Raw genomic sequence first — 19,745 nt, 5'->3', positions numbered from 1 at the left:
AATGGCAAGGAGGGAGGTCACGGAAGGCCTCACTAAACAGCGACATTTAAGCAAAGACCTGAAGTAGGTGAGGGAGGCAACAGCAGAGGAAGTGTATTCTAGAAGAGAGATTACATAACTTATGGTATCTGAAAATACACAAAGGCTCCTGCGAATCAGGTTTTAAAGAAAATGACAGATCACACTAGAAGATGGAGCATTAACAAACTGCGTCCAATCCAAGCGCCAAGACGTCCGGAAAGTGAAAAACGTGGCTCTCGGCGCGGTTACTCGCGCTCCCATCGTAACTAAGTCACGTTGCACACAGCGGCGTCGCTAAGGGAACGTCCGCGACTGGGCAGTGAAAAGGTGAAACCGACGGTCTCCGTAGTGACACGTGCCGTCTCGTCGCGAACGCCTGCGCCGGCGGCGCCAGCCGACCACTAAACGCGAACGCACTCCGCGCTCTGCCCCGCGCACCGAAGGGCCTCGGGACGTTCCGAAACCAGCCCAGAAACAGGGGGCGCCGTCCGTCCACGCCGACGGCGGCAGAGGCCCGGAACGCTGCCTCCTGCCCCGAGTCTTCGCGCCTCCCTCCCGCTCAGTCGCGCACACGCGCCACGCGGCGGCACGCGCGGACGCCAGCCGCTCCCGCGGACGGCGGAGGGAGCCCCGCGGCCCCTCCGAGGCTGGGCGGCCCCCGCGGTCCGCGGCCCCGGCGCGGCCGCTACGCACCTGGCGCTCGGCCGCACGCCGGGGCCGGCCTCTGGCCGCCGGCTGTGGAGGGCGCGAGGGCCGGCCGCGCCGAAGGCCTCCCCTCGCCACGCGCCACCTCGTCGAGCGCCCAGGCCCCGCCACAAGGACACCGGCTCCTTGTCGGTCTGCCGCCGCCGTCCGGCCTCCCACTTCCGGCGGTGCACCACGCAAACGCTGCCGGCCGGCAACTTCCGGCTAAAGGCGCAGGGCGGAGGCCCGGAACGCATGCGTCGCGCCTTCTGTGCAGTCCGTCGCTTTGGGAGTCCCTTTCCTGTCGCGGTTGCGTGCTTGGCTCGTGGGTCCCGAGACCCGAAAGTTGAGACCGTCTCCGCGCCCCGGCGGCCCGCAGCATGGTGAGGAGGTCGCCTCGGGCGCTCGCGACAAGGGGCGTCCGAGTGGGTGGGGCGGGGGGCCTGGGGGCGAGGGTGGGGGCGGAAGCGAGGCGCCGCTGCAGGGACGAGGGTGGGCTCCGTGGAGTGAAAACACCTCACCCTGGGGACGCGGTGGTGCCAGAGCACAGGCTTTGGAGCGAGACAGGCCTCACTGTTAAGTTCCTGGCTCGCCACCTGCGTGTGGCCGTCGGAGCCGGAGCCCGGCGATGCCTGGACCGCGGGCGTTAGTCCCGCCCCGCGTTTCTGCTCCGGAGACGGAAGGCGCGCCTCCCTCGGTCCGGCCGCTGATGAAGTGGGGAGCCGGCCTGCAGCCGGAGTCTGCCTGCCTGACCCCCTCTCTCTCCGCTGCATCGCTCAGCTCTGTTTCTTGTGAATGGCAGTCCGTACTTTTCTCGTGTTGCTGCCAGGTTTACGTGATAGCAGTCGAAAACCCCACACCCGATAGGTGGTGCCGTGTTGATTGCTGCTTAGCATTCTTCTCCCCCCTGGGGTTGGCTTTGCATCGTTATTTTCTTTTTGCAGTCTTAAAATGCAAATGGACTGGGGCCATGTGTTTAAGATAAAATTGGCGTGTAGAATAAAACAGGCGCTTAAAAAGCAAAAGGGGGTCCCCTAGATTGCTGGTGAAACGCAAAATACTGCAGCCACTTTGGGAAACAGTTTGCCCTCTGACCACACAAAGGCTTATGTGCAGAAGTTTAGTCACTAAAAACTGGAAACCACCAAATATCCATCAGCTGGTGAATGGATAAACAAACGGTGCTGTGTCCATACAATGGAATACTACTTGGCAATAAAAAGGATTGAAGTACTGATACATGCCATGATGTGGGGGAATCTCAAAAGCCTTAGGCTAAGTGAAAGAAGCTACATGCAAAAGGCTACCTCGCGTAGATTCCATTTTCATTTCATTCTGGGAAAGGCAGAACTAGAGGGATAGATATTAGATTGGAGATGGAAAAAGAGGATTGACTTGAGAGTGACACAAGGGACCTTAATGGAGTGATGGAAATATTCTGTCTTGACTGGTGGTTACAGAATGTATAGCTTGTCAAAACTTACAGCTGTACACCTACACCTAAAGAGCATGTTTCAGTGTGTTTAAATTATACTTCAATAAAACTGACTTAATTTTTTTAAATAAAAAGTATGAATAATGATGATGATATTGAGAACCAGATTACTGACTGATGTTCAGAAAAAAAGAGATCATGGAATCCGATCATCCCTTTTGTGGTCCAGTGGATTTTGGATAGTTCCCTTCAAAGAACAGTAACTTGCACTGAGATTATTACAGATGTAAGTCCTGATACCTCATCTCATCCAGGATCAAAATTTATTTAACTTACATCACATGAATAGGCTTAATAGTGCAAGAGTTATTTAAGCAAGTGAACATTTGGATGACATAGGGCCTTCTATGCTTTATATGCTGCTCAAAAGAAAGTATTTTAGAGTAATTCTGTCAATTTTTAAAATTAAAGTAACATTTCATGTATTGTTACAGCCACAAAACGAATATATTGAGTTACACCGTAAGCGCTATGGATATCGTTTGGATTACCACGAGAAAAAGAGAAAGAAGGAAGGTCGAGAAGCTCACGAACGTTCAAAGAAGGCAAAAAAGATGATTGGTCTGAAAGCTAAGCTGTACCATAAACAGCGCCATGCTGAGAAAATCCAAATGAAAAAGACGTAGGTGATCATTTATTTGTTGTAACAAATTGACATATTTTGAGTAATAGTTATTAAAACATAATCTTGAATTTTTTTTTGGTAGTATCAAGATGCATGAAAAGAGAAACACCAAACAAAAGAATGATGAAAAGACTCCACAAGGAGCAGTACCTGCGTATCTGCTGGATAGAGAGGGACAGTCCAGAGCTAAAGTACTTTCCAATATGATTAAACAAAAACGAAAAGAGAAAGCGGTAAGCACTAAAAATTAAAGTCTTTATTTCTTTTTGTTCAGAAGAATTACTTAAATTCAGATTTGAGTTCTTAGTTTGTTTCTTCAGTTTAATTGGAAACATGAAGTCCAACTACTATTCCCATTATTTAGATGTTGAAGTCTTTGTAAATTTCATTTTACATAAAATGTTTAAGTAATAAAAAATTTGCTTTCTCATCACCAGAATATTTTAGCATTTATCAACAGGTTTTTAAAAATTTATTAGAATGCCACATGTCTTTAGTTATAAAAAAAATTATTTACAAAAAGTTAGTGAGTAATCGGTGATTGTCAAATTCAGCATTTTAATGGCTTCCTATACTTGACAACACCTAATGCTGTGCTGTTGTGGAGAAAGATACAACTACTTCTTACTTTACTGCCCTGCAGTGTCAGAATTGGTTAAAAAGTAGACTAGTGGAAAACACCCTAAGTAATCTGACTTAAAAAAAAAAAACCTGCTGAAGGGCTGGCCTGGTGGCGTAGTGGTTAAGTTTTCGTGCTCTGCTTCAGCCGCCTGGGGTTTGCAGTTTCCGATCCCAGGCTCGGACCTATGCACCACTTGTCAAGCCATGCTGTGGCAGGTGTCCCACATATAAGTAGAGGAAAGATGGGGCACGGATGTTCTCAAGGTCACTCTTCCTCAGCAAAAAGAGAATTGGCAACAGATGTTAGCTCAGGGCTAGTCTTCCTCACCAAAAAACACCCAAAAAACAAAAAAAAAACCTGCTGAATGTTTAATACTTCTGGATTGTGCTTGATGTCAAATTAGGTTAAATTCTACTAAAAACAGAGAAAAAGGCATAGATACTATTATTAAACACCTGTGGATCGCAGCAGACTATGTGGTATCTGTATTTAAAGAAGTTACAGTCTCCAAATTTGATTTTAAAAATCTTACTGCTTGTTTTTTGTAATTATCCAAAACTAGAATGTTAGAACTTTAGCACCAATAGAAACTTGAGAGATGATCTACTTAATCCCTCTTCAGTTTATAAATGAAGGGACTAGAGTCCAGGAGATTGCAAATCATTCTTCATGGTCACATATCTGTGAAATGGCAGAGTTGCTTCTAGAACCTGTGTCTTGGTAATAAGTGCAGAATTCTTTCTGTTGCCTTCCACCACTTCAGGTTTTTCATAGAATTTGCATTCTAGGGACGTAGAAAATATCTGGTGATGATTCTTTCTTACTAGTAATGTAATCTAAAAATCCATTCAAGGTAGAAATACAAAGATATATTAAGAGGTGGAGACAGTCTTCCAGTTTTCCACTATTAACTATTTAGTAAGCACATATACTGCTTAGAGAAGTCACTGCTTTACAGGTGGTATTTTTCATCCATAACAAAGCATTAAGATTTTTAGCTAAAGCAAACCATTTTATTTAATGTACCCATGGTATGTAAACTTCACTCATTCCCATTAATTTAGGGCTTGTAAGGAGACGGTTCAAACCTCTAGAAAACAGTCAAGCCCAAATCTTGTTGGTTAAGGAAAAAAGTGAATCTACTACTTTGTACAACTAAAACATATTTGATTTTTTATTCTCATTGTCTTTTACTCACAATATAAATATTAACTGTGGTCTCTTTTTAGGGGAAATGGGAAGTCCCTCTGCCCAAAGTCCGTGCTCAGGGAGAAACAGAAGTATTAAAAGTTATTCGAACAGGAAAGAGAAAGAAGAAAGCATGGAAGAGGATGGTTACTAAAGTCTGCTTTGTTGGAGATGGTTTTACTCGAAAACCACCTAAGTATGAAAGATTCATTAGGCCAATGGTAAGTCCCTTGCAAGAGTACGGTGGCTTAAGTATTAGTTCCTTTGTTAAACTGGCTAAAGTACATTATGATTTCCTGAAAATTCCAAAATTGATACAAAAAACAGGTTGAAAGACATTTTATTTTTGTTATTATAAGTTATTGATAGGGATTGCTTAGCACTTTTCCACTATGGTCAGGAATCTTGTCTTCAGCTTCATAAGGGATTTGAGATGAGAAAGAATTTCCAATACAGATATTGTCAGTGAAACCTGACTTTTAAATATGACCTATTAGAATCTTCATTTTTCACATGAAGTCATTTTACTCATTCAACAAGTGATCTACTATATGCCTGACACTTGTCTTTGAGAACAGTTACTTGAGTAGGACTTTTTTCAAAAGTCGGTTCCAGTTTAGTTAGGGAAGTATCTTAACGCTTTTGAAAACATTCAGTATGCAATTATTGAAAAAAGAGAATCTAAAATTTGCTTTAATTTCACTTGACAGCAGTGATGGTCAAAACCAATCTCCGCACCCTGTATATTTGAAGATATATTTTTGCAAAATCCCTTTAAACAGACTGAATTACTCTCCCAACTGGATATCTAGCCTGCCTAGAAAAACAATCAGAGAGAGGGAAGTTGGCAGTGTTACTCTAGCTCTCAACCTGAATAATTTTTAATGGATTAAAATGTTGTCAAACAGCCTGTTTCTATAAATAAAGTTCTATTGGAATACAGCCACACCCGTTCATTTACATATTGTCCATGGCCGATTTTTTTTCTTCGGAGTTTGAGTAGTTGCAACACGGACCGTATGTCCTGCAGAGCTAATGAGTTCACTATCTTGTCATTTATGGGAAACATTCATCCACCCCTGGGTTACATCACAGACTCTCCTTACTTTGATTTCATATTCATAATCTTCTAAATACATTTTGGTAACCTTACCAGTTCTACAGGGAGAGAATATACTAGCCATGCTGTTCTAGGTTTTCTGTAGCTTGGCAGATATATTTCTTATTGTGAATTAATCAGATGGCATTCTGAATGGTATATTTCTTACAAGCTTGATTAATGAGTTCATCACTAAGAACTTGATTTAGTATCATTTGTCCCCTACCCCCATACAGGCAAAACTCAAATTTAAGAGACTGCCAAGTCTTGTGGCTTCTAAAGTGCTACACCTCAAAAGACCGAGTCTAGGTGACTGGGTGACTCTGGTCTCTGTAACAGACCTCTCTCGGCTCTCTCCAGTCTTTGACCAGTATTAACCATCAACACAAAAAAAAGCTGACAGCCCACCCCTTTCTCATCACGGGAGGTAGCTGAGGTATAGAAGGACTTGGAATCAGAATACTTAAGTTTGATGCTATCCACACACCATTTAACCTGGGAACAAGTCATAACCTGCCAATGCTTGTTTTCTCATTTAACAAAAAGGTAGGGGGGTTGTAGGGTTATGTTTAAATGCTCTCTTGGTGAGCTCTGGCATAGCACCTGGCATGTCTCACGTCCTCAGTAAGTGTAGATAGCTGGGCAGGGGGAGAACTGAGGGTGGTGCTAGGGAGCTGTTCCGTGGTAAGCACTTTTCAGGAGTACAGGTTTGGTGTTTTTTCCCCACATATTTATCCCATATCAGGTTTTTAATCTGTAGAATTAATTGTAAGTATTTTATTTAATGCCTTAAGATTTGACCTTATTCAATCCTTTGGTTTTTTTTGAGATGATGGGAAAACCGAGGCAAAAAGATCATTCTTCATTGTTGTTAGCATTTTGTATTTTGGACTTAAAACATTCTCATGTTTGACTTACTAGGGCTTACGTTTCAAGAAGGCCCATGTAACACATCCTGAACTGAAAGCCACCTTTTGCCTGCCAATACTTGGTGTAAAGAAGAATCCCTCGTCCCCGCTATATACAACTTTGGGTGTTATTACCAAAGGTACTGTCATTGAAGTGAATGTGAGCGAGTTGGGCCTTGTGACACAAGGAGGCAAGGTTATTTGGGGTAAGTAAATTTTTGAATATGGGGCTGCTGCTGTTAGAATCCTAAAATAGAAATTTTCAGGTTGACAAAGTACACAGCAAATTTAAATGCAGAAGAGCTAGATAAGTTAAAACTTGATGTAAAACAGATTTAAATCTTTAGGAAGAATACTTTTTGTAGAAAAAGTAGTTAGAAATGCAGTTCTGGGCCGGCCCTGTGGCTTGGTGGTTAAGTGCGCGCGCTGCGATGCTGGTGGCCCGGGTTCGGATCCCGGGTGCGCATCGAGGCACCGCTTCTCCGTTCATCCTGAGGCCGAGTCCCACATACAGCAACTAGAGGGATGTGCAGCTACGACATACAACTATCCACTGGGGCTTTGGGGGGAAAAAATAAAAAAAAAATAAAAAAAAAAAGAAATGCAGTTCTTTTTAATTTAGCTTATTGGTTTCAGTTACATAAGATGTACTATATTGCTAGATTTATTTTGATGCTGTTTATTTAAAAAGGCCTTAGTTATGAGGGAAGCAGATGCAAAGTTATAACTAAAAAATACTGGAAGAAAACACAATAAATTAACCATGAGTCTGGGAAGGGAGGCATACGTCAAGCACATAGCCACACTGTTTCAGTAATAATTAAAAACCAAAATGGTTCATGCAATTTTTTATTTTTTCCCTCATTTTCTTAGTTTTCTGCTTTTAGTGCCCAGATATTTCTCAACTTTAATGTTCTTTGAAAGGGAAGAATACACCGTATAACTTCTTGAGTCTTCATATGAGCCACTGGCTCATACTTCACGTTGGCTGACCTCAACTTTAAGATAGGTTGTTAAATTGACTTGAAACTTTTTTAAAACTCGATGCATTTTCCCATAAGAATTATGTGGAAAAGTAGCAATGCTCAGGTCAGTCCACAACAGCTTGTTAATACAACATAGGAACAGAAGGGAGCTGACCGCCATTTGTAAAAAACAATATTTATATAAAAATTGTATTCAAAAATTGTATTCAAGCTTGTTCTTGATTTAATTTTATACAATCTCATTTATCCTACTATCGTTCATTTTTTCTTTCTTAAAAGTAGTAATTAGAAATATTTTGGGCAAAGGTTATATTCTTTAAAATTAATTTTTACTAGCTAACATCCCTCCTTTTTCTGTTTTGTTTTCATTAGGAAAATATGCCCAGGTTACCAACAATCCTGAAAATGATGGATGCATAAATGCAGTCTTACTGGTTTGACAGCAGTTTCCTAGAAGTAACTCCTTATAGTTATTGAAGACTACACACCAATCAGGAAAACCACCATTACTGTGATGTTTCTGAATGCTACCAAACAGCCTTACATGTCTGCAGTCATCAAGAGAACTATTTAATCTATTGTAAAAAACATTAAAATGGCCCAGTTGTACAAATTAGTCTTTATTTTTGGGTCTGTTTAGTGTTTAGATGTTCATAAAATTGAACAATTAAAACAATTATAGGGGCCGGCCCGGTGGCGCAAGTGGTTAAGTGCTCGCGCTCCGCTGTGGCGGGCCGGGGTTTGCCGGTTCGGATCCCAGGCACGCACCGACACACTGCTTGGCAAGCCATGCTGTGGCAGCATCCCATATAAAGTGGAGGAAGATGGGCACGGATGTTAGCCCAGGGCCAGTCTTCCTCAGCAAAAAAAGAGGAGGGTTGGCAGATGTTAGCACAGGGCTGATCTCCTCACACACACACACACACAAAAAAAACCATTTATAGGAGCCAGCCCCGTGGTATAGCAGTTAAGTTCGCACGCTCTGCGGCCCAGGGCCGGATCCCGGGAGCGCACCGATGCATCGCTTGTCAGGCCATGCTGTGGCAGCGTCCCATATGAAGTAGAGGAAGACAGGCACAGATGTTAGGCCAGGGCCGGTCTTCCTCAGCAAAAAGAGGAGGATTGGCATGGATGTTAGCTCAGGGCTGATCTTAGAAAATAAAAATGAAAATATAAAAAATCATTAAAAAAAAAACAATTATAGTAGGGCCAGTCCGGTGGCGTAGTGGTTAAATTCACATGCTCTGCTTCGGTGGCCTGGGGTTCGAGGGTTCGGATTCCCGGCGTGGACCTACACACCACTTACCAAGCCATGCTGTGGCAGCATCCCATATAAAGTAGAGGAGGACGGGCACAGGTGTTAGCCCAGAGCCAGTCTTCCTCAAAAAAAGGAGGATTGGCAACAGATGTTAGCTCAGGGCTAATCTTATCTCTCTCAAAAACACCAGTTATAGGAATATTCTGCTTTATCAGTATCTGCATTAGTAAGTGGGTACTCAGCAACGTGGATCTCATTACTGGAAAAGCCAGTGCAGCTGAAAACACCTTTTACCATCAAGGTTAGTGCACACTTGAATATGGGAACTAGTGGTTAAGTTCAGCATGCTCCGCGTCAGCAGAATGGTTTCAGTTCCCAAGCATAGACCTACCCCACTCATCTGTCAGTGGCTGTGCTGTGGTGGTAGCTCACATGAAAAAAAAAAAAAGGATTGGCAACGGATATTAGCTCAGGGTGACTCTTCCTCAGCAAAAAAAGAAAAAGTTTCAAGACAACTATTGGATATGCAAAGCCACGGAAGCTGCAGCTAAAAAAGAAAAAAAAGTAAAGTAAATATGGGGCCTAGGCTATGAAACTTTATCAAGCCTGAGACCTTACCTGAAGTCTCTTCCACCTCACTGTTCGTTACTCCTAGGAAATGTAGCATTAATATGTGGTAATATCAAGTCTTGACATTCAAAGTATATGAGAAGAGGCACACTATGCCAAATAGGAAGACTTCAGAAGAACTCTGGTAAATCCTTTCACTTCTGATTAATCCTTAACTACTTCATACACAAGGTCAGTGAATTAGTATTTTAAATGTGTTTCCTCTAAACCAAGGTCATTTTCTTTTATTCAAAGAGTAGATATTATATAACTGCTGCTTTAGCCAAGTTATTTTCACATTAAAAAATGTATACATTTATGTATAAAGGGACTAATTTTCTCACTTATAACTTGCTTGTTATTAAATCAGATTTATTATGGAAAAAAAATTTTTCCTGTCATTCATCATTTATAGTAATACCCTAGAACTGTATCTTCTACTTGAAACGTGAGAAAAAATATACCAATATGTTTATACTTTTAGCATTTTCTATATTCTAAACTTAAGGTAGTAAGTTCTATTTTTAGAAGGGTAAAAATTTGTTTAAATAATTCCAGGTAAAATAGTTTTAAAAAAAAAAAGCTTGCACTGGTGCCCTTAAAAAGACATTTATTTTCAGTTACTTAGATAATACAAAAATGTTGATGTTTCAGGGTTATAACTTGGTCAAAGCACTTTTGTGATCTGAATTATACGTAGCTTTGAGCTTTAGGGTGTCTACATATTAATCAATTAAGTTAATTGTTTTAATTTGTTTACTTTTTAAAGTTTATCTTGAAAGTACAACCAATGTGATTAATTGTACCTTTAACAAAATCATTTAATGTCTAAACAAATTCAGTATCTAAACACATGTTCATCAGTGAAATTAGGGAAAAGAAAAGGGAAAGAACTTCAAAACACAGACCAGGAAACAATCACAAAATATAGGTTTAATTACTACTTTGAAACTTAAAAGAAAACTATCAAGAAAACAAACGTAAGTACTTGAGTAAGACTTGATATTCTGAATAATGTAACATCTTTTCTAAGTTGTATAAACATAGTAGAAGCTTTAGAACAACACAGACACTTAGGAAAAGAAAGGCCAGTTCCTTGGGAATGATTATCCAGTATGATACAATTACTTCAGGATGACAGAAGCTGAACCTTGTTAACAGATTTTAACAAATGATTTTGCTACTAATAGAAATAGGGAATGTGTGAATGACTTAAGTTTTGGAAAGTAAAAGAAATAAATCAACTAAAGGTAAGCACTGGATACTATAGAACTGAAGTTTGCTTATTTTTCAGAACCAAAAATACGCCAATTATCTTGTACAAGAAAGCTTGATATTAAGTATGCAAACAGAAGCCTAACACTTTTAACTAATCACACCCATGAGAGACTGGATAACACCTTAAACACCATATTGCTACTAGTGGACATACAGGGCAGAACTTTATTTCTAAAATACTGTTGCACAGATGAGTAATGTTAGTATAAATTCTTTATTTACATTAAGATCTGTTTCAGTTTGCTGGTGTGACCAAACCTTAGAAGGTAATCCCTAAGGGTAAAGCAGAACGTAAGAGCAGATATTTAGACTCTAGGTAAAGGCTCAATTTGATGCAATCATAAACCTTCAAGATATTTTTCTAAAGTCACTGAACCATTTTAGGTAATGTTCTGGTGGTCAGTTAAAAGTGAACCATTAATCACCAGTTAATTGTTATCCTTGCCATGATAATTCTCTGCACTGAATGGAAACACCATGAATATGCACACATCTTAAATAACAGAAGACTGACATTCTGTCATGCTATTTGATTTTATAAAAAATCATAATAGACCCTCTCACCTTTACAAGTTATAGAGGAGCTTTACAGTAAATTCTTAAATATATTTCTGTGATGTCTAGCAATTGAATAAACTTGAAAGTAGAACTAAAATTTTGCTAATAACTGCTTTATATTACACAAGGAAATGTATACGTATTTACACAAACTGAAGTGAACTCCCTTCTCCACAAATAAGACTTCTAGGGATCACAAAGGACTATACAATGTGACTGGACACTCAACAACTAGCCTAGCTGGCTGACATCAGATTTCAGTCCTCTAATTCTGAAAGTTTTTCTAATCCCTTGCAAAAACTACAAGTATCTGATTAAGTTTTATTTAGATTCCTTATTGAGGATAAATTGTTATAGATTCTATACTCACTGGGTATAGAACTCCTTTACTGAACATGAACATTAGGTTTTTCCACATGACCTAACTTTTCCTCATGTACCATCTATAATCCCCAAAATAACATTTTCTGTCAGAGATAATATGTAACAAAAGTTTTCCTGTGTGCTGAAAAATTTTGAAATTGCTTAAAATGCACTTACTGTTTAAGAACAAACCAAACAAGTTTATACTGTTAGTCCCCAGTGATCATATATGAATAGACATTTTCTTGTAAAATGAGTGACTATTCACACGAGTCATCAGTGAGCTCAATCTTCTTAAACTACACCTTTTTAAAGAAAGTATTTTAAAGAGAACAATGAACAGTCCAAGTAAAAAAGTAAAATATCTAAGTGTTAGGTTTTTAAATCTATTTTAAGAAATTAAAAATGGAAAGGTTAAGAATTTGCTAAATCTTAATCTCTATTTCCCTAAATGTAGTATTAACAAAAGTTTCCCACAAAATGTATAAAACAGCATATATGTTCAACAGATACACTAGTATTAGTCATACTTATTCTTCCACTTAATTAGCATTTGTTAAGAAAACAAATGGCCAAAGTGCTTTAATTTTCATTTAGAGTGAAATAATCTGGCTCATCTCTGACCAGTAATTAAAGAAAATGTAGGAGATACAAGTATTCAAAATTTTACACGAATAGGAGGGTTTGCTGTTTTGCTGGCTTGAGGATTTTAACTCAACTTATTAGATCCTTCTAAAATACCAACATCCCCAAATATAATGACATCACCTGACTGTAGACTGAATAAACCTTCAGCATCAGTCCTTAGCACCTCAAATAATGACACAAAGTCATAACACGTTTTTTTCACGTAAGGACCAAGCTGTTTTAAGAACAACCTAAACAGTCTCAAAGCAGTCTCCAACTTAAGTGCAAATTTGAGTACACAGAATACTTCCAAAGAGTAGGATTGTTCTGACATTCTCTTTGGATTCTAAGAATAACTGATTCATTTTTCAATAAATTACTATACAAAAATTAACGATTGAGAGATTTTTTTTGTTTTCCTAGGCAAAGGCCTTTGCTATGGCAACACAGTGTATACACACAGGCTAGCTTGTAACCTGTCCTCACGGAACAAATCAAGAGTGAGCAAAACCAAAGGGACAACCACAGCCTCCAGAGTGACTGAAGCTCTTGTAACTGCAGCTCCCAGAGCAGCTTTATTCCTGCCACCTAGGTCCCAGATTGGGGTGCAGCCCCAAACCTACCCAGAAATGGATGCCAAGGGCACAAGCTGGCAGGCATGCAGGTCTCTGGACAGGAATCACTCCATGGGTCAGGGAAGTGGATGAAAGCTGGGGGAATATAAGTAAGATTCTGGAGTCACGGCAGTGGCAGGCTCAAGAAGCCTGAGGAAGGGTTCTCACACTCCTGAAGTATACACGTTAACTGGGTGAGAAGAGCACAGTCCCCATCTTCACGTGAAATTTCAAATACTTACACTAGTGCCCACATGCCAGAGGTAAATCCCTAGCAGTACTACTAGTATGAGATGTTTAAAGAGTGAGTTGGAAACAGATTTTCTACCTTTCCACCGACATTGAAGTCAAAGGAAGAAATTGCCTCTACACAACTAAGAATTAAGAGGCCAAAATAACACCTTCATAAACCTTTGACCACAAATTTCCGTATTTGTGCGCTCACTTAGTTGAAGTTATATTTATTCCAATTTACTGACACTTTTGTTTAGGCATGACTACATTTTAAAAAATGGTGATTAGTTTTGATATTTGAGATAAAATTTCTAGAACCCTCACCAAGTTTACTATTAAAACCCTTAATATAAAAGATTTCTGTGATCCTTACAAGTAACAGAAAGCCTACTACTTTCACAGTTTTTTAATTTGTATTTTCTGAAATATTAATGGTCAGATGTCTCCAAATGCTAAAGAAAAAATAGTATGATCTGGTTTCCCCAAATCGAAACATGGTTAATAAAAATAAAAAATTGTATTTACACAAAATAGCCTGAAAAATTAAAAAGAATGGTGACTCCTAGGTCCTAAGGGGGAGGGAAAAACGGCATCATAAATAAGTCCAAATTGAACTTTTGGAATTTTAGTCCTGTGCCCCATGCTATTTATTAATTACCATATTTAAAAAACAACCGTTATGTTACAAAGAAGAGGATTCGCCATGTGCGTGTCTTCTTCACTCAGGTCAGCTTGGCCTTCTTCTTACCAGGCCCCTTGTGCCCCTTGGCCTTTCTTCTTAAGCTCCGCCTGTCCACCACAGGCACTTCCACCTCCATCTCCTCCGAGCTGCTGTCCGCAGTTTTTTCTGTCGACTGTGTAAGCTGATCCAGCTGCTCAGAAGACGCTTCCGACTGCTCCTCCGACTGGTTCCTCTGTCCTGCGCTCTGTGACAACGGCACATCTTCAAGTTCAACCTCTATCAAAGAACTCTGCGGAAGAGCTGTAGACGTTTCCTGGGGCTCGGGTACCCCCTCCTCGCCCTGGTCTTCCAATGAGGAAGTAGTGTTGGGGGATAAGTTTTCAGAGATGGATTCCTCAGAAAATTCAGTTACCACAGAGTTTGGAAAACCACTGTCAGACCGCTCTTCATTTGGGATAGTAGCAACATTGTCTGAACCCCCAAAGTGGGCTTTCTTCCTTGAAACTAGTGGCAGTTTCTCTTCGGGGTGCCCCTTTTCATCAGATGGGCCTTCCTCGAGCAACATTTCTGAGTCAGTTACATGTGAGGCCTGAAAATGAAAAGCCTGGTGAACAAACTTTTGCAATATAGTTCTTACGTAAATTATTCTCAGACACTAATATGCAATGACACTGACCTGCATTTTAAAGAATTCAGTACTTGCTACTTTTGTTAATCAAGTATATATATTCTGAATATAACTCAATTTCTTCAAAATTATCTTAACATGATAATTTGGATACACTAAGTCTTTGCTTTAAAGATATAATAAAAGTATTTTACCTCAAAAAGTACTTAAGACATTTTAAACTTCATATCACGATTCTTCAAAACCATGAATTGACTCAAAGTTTTCAGTTTCTGAGTGTTACTGGAGCCAGAACCAGGAGTCCCTTGGGACTTGACACCATGCCACCTCACTAAGTTTGACTATGGTGTCATTAGATGATAGGTAAGGGCAGTGGAAATTGTATTCATTTATTTATGTGAGACACTAATAAAATAATGCTATACAATAGTTTCTTAGCCTTAAATTGGAATATTCAAAAGCAAAAATTAGACTTTTAAAATACTCCATCAGGGCCGGCCCCGTGGCTTAGCGGTTAAGTGCACGTGCTCCACTGCTGGCGGCCTGGGTTCGGATCCCGGGGGTGCACCGATGCACCGCTTCTCCGGCCATGCTGAGGCCGTGTCCCACATATAGCAACCAGAAGGATGTGCAGCTATGACATACGACTATCTACTGGGGCTTTGGGGGGGAAAATAAATAAATAAAATTATAAAAAATAAATAAATAAATAAAAAATAAAATACTCCATCAAGTTTTTCCCACTACAGTCATGCGCCACATAACCACGTTTTGGTCAACAATGGACCACATATACAATGGTGGTCCCATAAGATTAGTACTATATAGCCTAGGTGTGCAGTAGGCTATACCATCTCGGTTTCTGTAAGAACACTCTACAATGTTCACACAATGAGAAAATCACCTAACAATGCATTTCTCAGAATGTATCCCCGTCATTAAGCAATGCATATCATCTAATCTGTCTCCCTAATTAAAACAAATTAAAATGACTCTATTGGTCATAGACTGTGTAAGCAATAAGTATTCGAATATTTGGTAAATAACGCTTTATCCATTTTTCCAAACATTTCTCTAAATCTACAAAGTAAAATTCATTTTGTTACCATTAGTCGAATTTGATTGAACAAAGTTACAAAGGTTTGAATTTATGGAATATTACTGATTGCATCTTCTGAAAATACCAAATCTAGTATAATTTTCCTGAAGGACTGTACATGTTAAAGTGGAGGAAAACATATATATACTACACTGCCAATGCCATGTCACCAACAGTGGAACACCTTAACTATAAAAAATTGGGTTATTTCCCCCTCACCTTATCCTGTGCAACAGCCTCAGGGGGTTTTGAAGATTCTACTACCAGTGGAACAAAATTCGTAGAGTCTTCACTGGAATTAAAAGACTGCAATTTTAACTCTTCATCTAAAACCTCACTAGTGGAGTCCTCCTCTTCAGTTGTAAGTGAGGTCTTAAGAGCATCATCCATTATCTCACCATTCATAGGCTCTAATTCAGATTCCTACACCATTGGGGGAAAAAAATACATCAGGACACGATTACACACTAACTTATTCGTCATGCAAGATGGGTCCATTCTCAGTCCCTAATGTGATGCACCAGGACTCAAGATAAATTCTACCACATTATAGGGCACGGGTTAAGGAACAATGTTACTGGGGGAAAGGGGAAACTTATGAAGCAGAGGTGAGTAATAGAAAAGAATCCACAAGTGCCCCAAGTCCCCTGTTCTCATGGAGACAGAGCACAGGACCAGGAGGCTCTGTGGACACAGTGTGGGTCTGAGACTCAGTGAGGAGACCCTGCCCTCTTCTTGCTCCTCCTTCCTATAGGGCCATCATGGGAGGGACCTTGTCAGTAAACAGGCACCAGAGAGAGTCTAGATTTGGTGCCAGCTCTTTACAGAACAGCAGCTGTTCAGCACTAACACTCTGGGGCCTGTGGGAAGTTACAGTTCACCCTGCCAGGGGAGGAAGCACTACCCGTCTGTGGGAAGTTGAGTTCAGGTACAGTTTCTTGCTGGGAGAAGAGAGCCCCCCATCTCTGTTAGCTCACTGTCCAGTCAACCCAGGGTCATTTATGAACAATCCTGCTCTTTACATCACATTAAAATATGAAAAGCGATCTGATAACACAAACCCTCCAATTTCTGAAACTCTTCGTCCAATGTTTACCAATTTACGAGACTTCTATTTAATGTCTAATATTTTTAATTAACCCTAGTGACATTCTAATAATTAGAGGGTATTTTATTATCACTTTAAAAACTAGAAAATGGATGCACTGAGGTGTTCAGAAATAGATTTGGCTGGATAATACAGGACCCCTGAAATCATGTAATGAAAGTTTTCCATAGGGATATTGAAATCAGGGACTTAGAAAAATTAATATATTCAGATAGTTATAGAGAATAAACTGCACACAGAAGGAGATAATAATAAAATTCACACAAGGACCAACTAGAGTAGGAGAAATGCTCAAAGGAAGAAAATGAGAAGGAGAGAGCAAAAGCTTAAAAAATAGAATTTTGGTAAGTAACTGAAAGTGAGAAGCAACAGAAGAGAAACACTGAGTTCTTCGAGTTTTAGGTTTAGGAACAAAACGTAAGATAACAAATAGGAAAAAAGGCTCAAGAAGAAAGAATAGAGATTATGTTGAACTTAAGATAATAAAAGACAGCTGTCTAAATAGAAATATTCAGAAGGCAACTAACATTATGGGACTACAGTCTGGATCAATACCGAAAGTCCAGAGTTATTGGTCATCCCCACAGAGATGACAGTTGAGCCATTAGATTGGATGTGTTTTCAAAAGAGAGGATGCACCAAAGAACTAAGTCTTCTAGAATGTCCACAAATAAAGGGGAAAAGGCAGGAAGCAGAACAGTCAAAAAATAAATAAAACCAAAACAAAACTGCAGAGATAAGAAAGCCAAGAAACCAAAATACAGTAGTGTTATAAACCCAGGGGCTGGAGAATCCTGAGGAAGAGAGTCGTGGGACGGAAGTGCCCTGGTGACCCACATGAGCCTGTGCTCAATGTATCGTGGGACAAGTGAAACAGGGTACAGGAAGCAGGTACAGATAACCAAGTTTTTAAAAAAGAAAAAAACGAATATATATTCCCATAAACAACTAGATGCATATAATTCCTTTTTTAAATACGTGCTTTATTTTCCCAACTTTCTACAAGAAAAGAAAAAAATGCCATTTAAAAATACAGTTTTGGGGCTGGCCCAGTAGCGCAGTGGTTAAGTGCACGTGCTCCGCTGCAGTGGCCCGGGGTTCGCAGGTTCGGATCCCAGGCGCGCACTAACGCACCGCTTGTCAGGCCATGCTGTGGCGGCATCCCATATAAAGTGGAGGAAGATGGGCACAGATGTTAGCCCAGGGCCAGTCTTCCTCAGCAAAAAGAGGAGGACTGGCATCAGATGTTAGCTCAGGGCTGATCTTCCTCACACACAAAAAATATATATATAGTTTCATGAAGCAGAGGAAGCAGGAGCTAAACGGGAGTAAGTCAAGAAAATAAAAATGTAATGTAGTTTCACTTGTTCAGGGCCTGGCTGGACTTGGCAAGCAGGTAAAAGATTTTTAAAGAAACTTAAGCACATATGAAAGAAGTAACAAAAAATCTGTCGAGAGCAAAAGACTGAAGGTATTAAAGAAAAAAAAAAAGAGAAGGACAGGAAATGGATAGAGAGGAAGAAGAAAGAAGATAGGGACAGACACTTGAGGACCTGCAGAAAGCAAGCCAGATACAGTCTACTCAGCCATAGAGGATCTTCCTACTTGGTTTCTAGTGTCAAAAAGAAAAAATGAATTTAGTCATTTTTGTGGGAATTTGTAAACCAACTGTAGTCATATATATTTTTTCTGGACAACTAATTCTATCCTCCTACCCAAAATAGGGATGCAACTGAGGACCTGTTGGACTTGAGGGCATTCTAACTGGTTCTACAAGGCAGACCTCATAGTCATACCATTTGTTCACTTCTTACATATGTTTAAGTCCACAAATTAATTTATGTTTTCAATGCACTGAGAGACCTTACTATCTAAACATCTTCTATTTTATCTTTGCTATAAGTCAAACTTTTATAAACTAGGTTTGAAATATAAAATGGTACTTGTGACTTTATCCTCTCCCCAACTCCAAGACCTGACCTTGCTTAAAACAGACATAAGCTTTTCAATATTAAACACAATTTCTACTAAGACTCTAAAATATATCATTATATTTTTCTAACAACATACGATTAAGAAAGTTAAACTTCAGTTTACTTCCATTATTTTATTTAATAAGTGATCTCATACCTTTTCACCATCTTGCTTTTCCAGGCGTGGCTGGGTTTCCAGTGCTTGCCGAGCATCTTTATCACTACTTTCCTCCTCAAATTCAATCACTCTCTGTTCAGGTTCTTCTTCCAGGAATTCTTCTGAGCTCTCTGAGGTGTGTGCTGTAGACTCCAATCTAGAAAACAAAAGAAAACCATTCATATTTATCTTATTAAGGATGAATATAAAATTCCAGGGATTTGTGAATAAAGTAACAGAGAATCAACTGTTGTTAGGTCAACGACTCCAAATTTTACAGGTCCAAAACCAATCTCTTCATCTTCTTACAAATTTGTTCTCTTTCCTACCTTGTTTTCCAGTTGATTACTAACATCACCATCTTCTCCACCATGTAAACTAGGCCCTTCTTTTACTCCATCCACATCTGACTTGATCTTACTCTATCAGAATGAACGTACATCCCTGTTTACCTGGGACAGTCTGGTTTACAGCTTTTGTCCAAGCACTGGTGTAATTATTAATAATGCCCCTTTCATTCTCCATGGACAATAAATGATACGGTTTCATCCTCTATGGACAATAAATCCAAAATGTCTTCCAAACATATCCCTAACTTGCTATTCCCATTTTCACAGCCCTACTTCAAGCCCCAGTTCTCTCTGGACCACTGTAACTTCTTCCCCAGTCATCCTCGGACCTGCAGTATACATTCTTCAGTAAGGTTTTCAGAGCTATGTTTCTAATCCACATATCTGTACCTGTGACAGCCTAGCTCAGAAAGTTCTGATGGTTTTCTATGGCTTAGGGAATAAAGTGTACCCCTGTCAAAGCCTAACATGATCAGACCCTTACATTTTTATCTCCCACCAGATGCCACCACTTACCTTATACATGAGTTATCCTTACCAACATTCCTCCCAGCTTTGTGCCTTTGCTCATGTTATTCC

General features: G+C 40.0%; 3 protein-coding genes across 13 annotated transcripts in view; 1 reads left to right on the top strand and 2 right to left on the bottom strand.

Annotated features, from left to right (window-relative positions):
• GFM2 (GTP dependent ribosome recycling factor mitochondrial 2) overlaps positions 1-876 on the bottom strand; it is a 60,372-nt gene extending 59,496 nt beyond the window's left edge. For 3 of the 6 annotated variants that reach the window (XR_015552043.1, XM_087430162.1, XM_087430165.1), the window contains exon 1: positions 715-810. The gene's annotated coding sequence lies outside the window, so the exon portion shown is untranslated. Of the gene's footprint in view, positions 1-714 lie in introns of all 6 variants that reach the window. The other 3 variants (XR_015552044.1, XM_087430169.1, XM_087430166.1) reach the window with 3 other exon arrangements.
• A 102-nt stretch (positions 877-978) lies between these two features.
• NSA2 (NSA2 ribosome biogenesis factor) lies at positions 979-8,244 on the top strand. The gene is made up of 6 exons (XM_087430177.1): positions 979-1,088; positions 2,635-2,822; positions 2,908-3,058; positions 4,677-4,856; positions 6,656-6,848; positions 8,001-8,244. The coding sequence occupies exons 1-6, from the start codon at positions 1,086-1,088 to the stop codon at positions 8,066-8,068; spliced, it is 783 nt and encodes a 260-aa protein (XP_087286303.1). The 5' UTR covers positions 979-1,085; the 3' UTR covers positions 8,069-8,244.
• A 2,164-nt stretch (positions 8,245-10,408) lies between these two features.
• FAM169A (family with sequence similarity 169 member A) overlaps positions 10,409-19,745 on the bottom strand; it is a 62,193-nt gene continuing 52,856 nt past the window's right edge. For 5 of the 6 annotated variants that reach the window (XM_087430171.1, XM_087430174.1, XM_087430170.1 and 2 more), the window contains 3 exons: positions 18,817-18,973; positions 15,798-16,001; positions 10,409-14,440 (listed from right to left, as the gene is read on the bottom strand). In XM_087430171.1, the coding sequence (XP_087286297.1) occupies positions 13,892-14,440; positions 15,798-16,001; positions 18,817-18,973 (910 nt within the window). In that variant the 3' untranslated portion in view covers positions 10,409-13,891. The remainder of the gene's footprint in view (positions 14,441-15,797; positions 16,002-18,816; positions 18,974-19,745) is intronic. The other variant, XM_087430173.1, reaches the window with a different exon arrangement.

This window comes from Ceratotherium simum, chromosome 4 (genome assembly GCF_057802395.1).
Source record: "Ceratotherium simum simum isolate JZ-2026a chromosome 4, ASM5780239v1, whole genome shotgun sequence".
NCBI classification, from domain to species: Eukaryota; Metazoa; Chordata; class Mammalia; order Perissodactyla; family Rhinocerotidae; genus Ceratotherium; species Ceratotherium simum.
The sequence above is the reverse complement of the archived record's forward strand: the minus strand, read 5'-3'. Positions and strand labels throughout refer to the sequence as shown.

Coding starts and splice junctions, on each gene's coding strand:
- NSA2 (XM_087430177.1), top strand. Junction 2,823..2,907: donor AAAATCCAAATGAAAAAGAC/GTAGGTGATCAT, acceptor TTTTTTTGGTAG/TATCAAGATGCATGAAAAGA. Junction 6,849..8,000: donor AGGAGGCAAGGTTATTTGGG/GTAAGTAAATTT, acceptor TGTTTTCATTAG/GAAAATATGCCCAGGTTACC.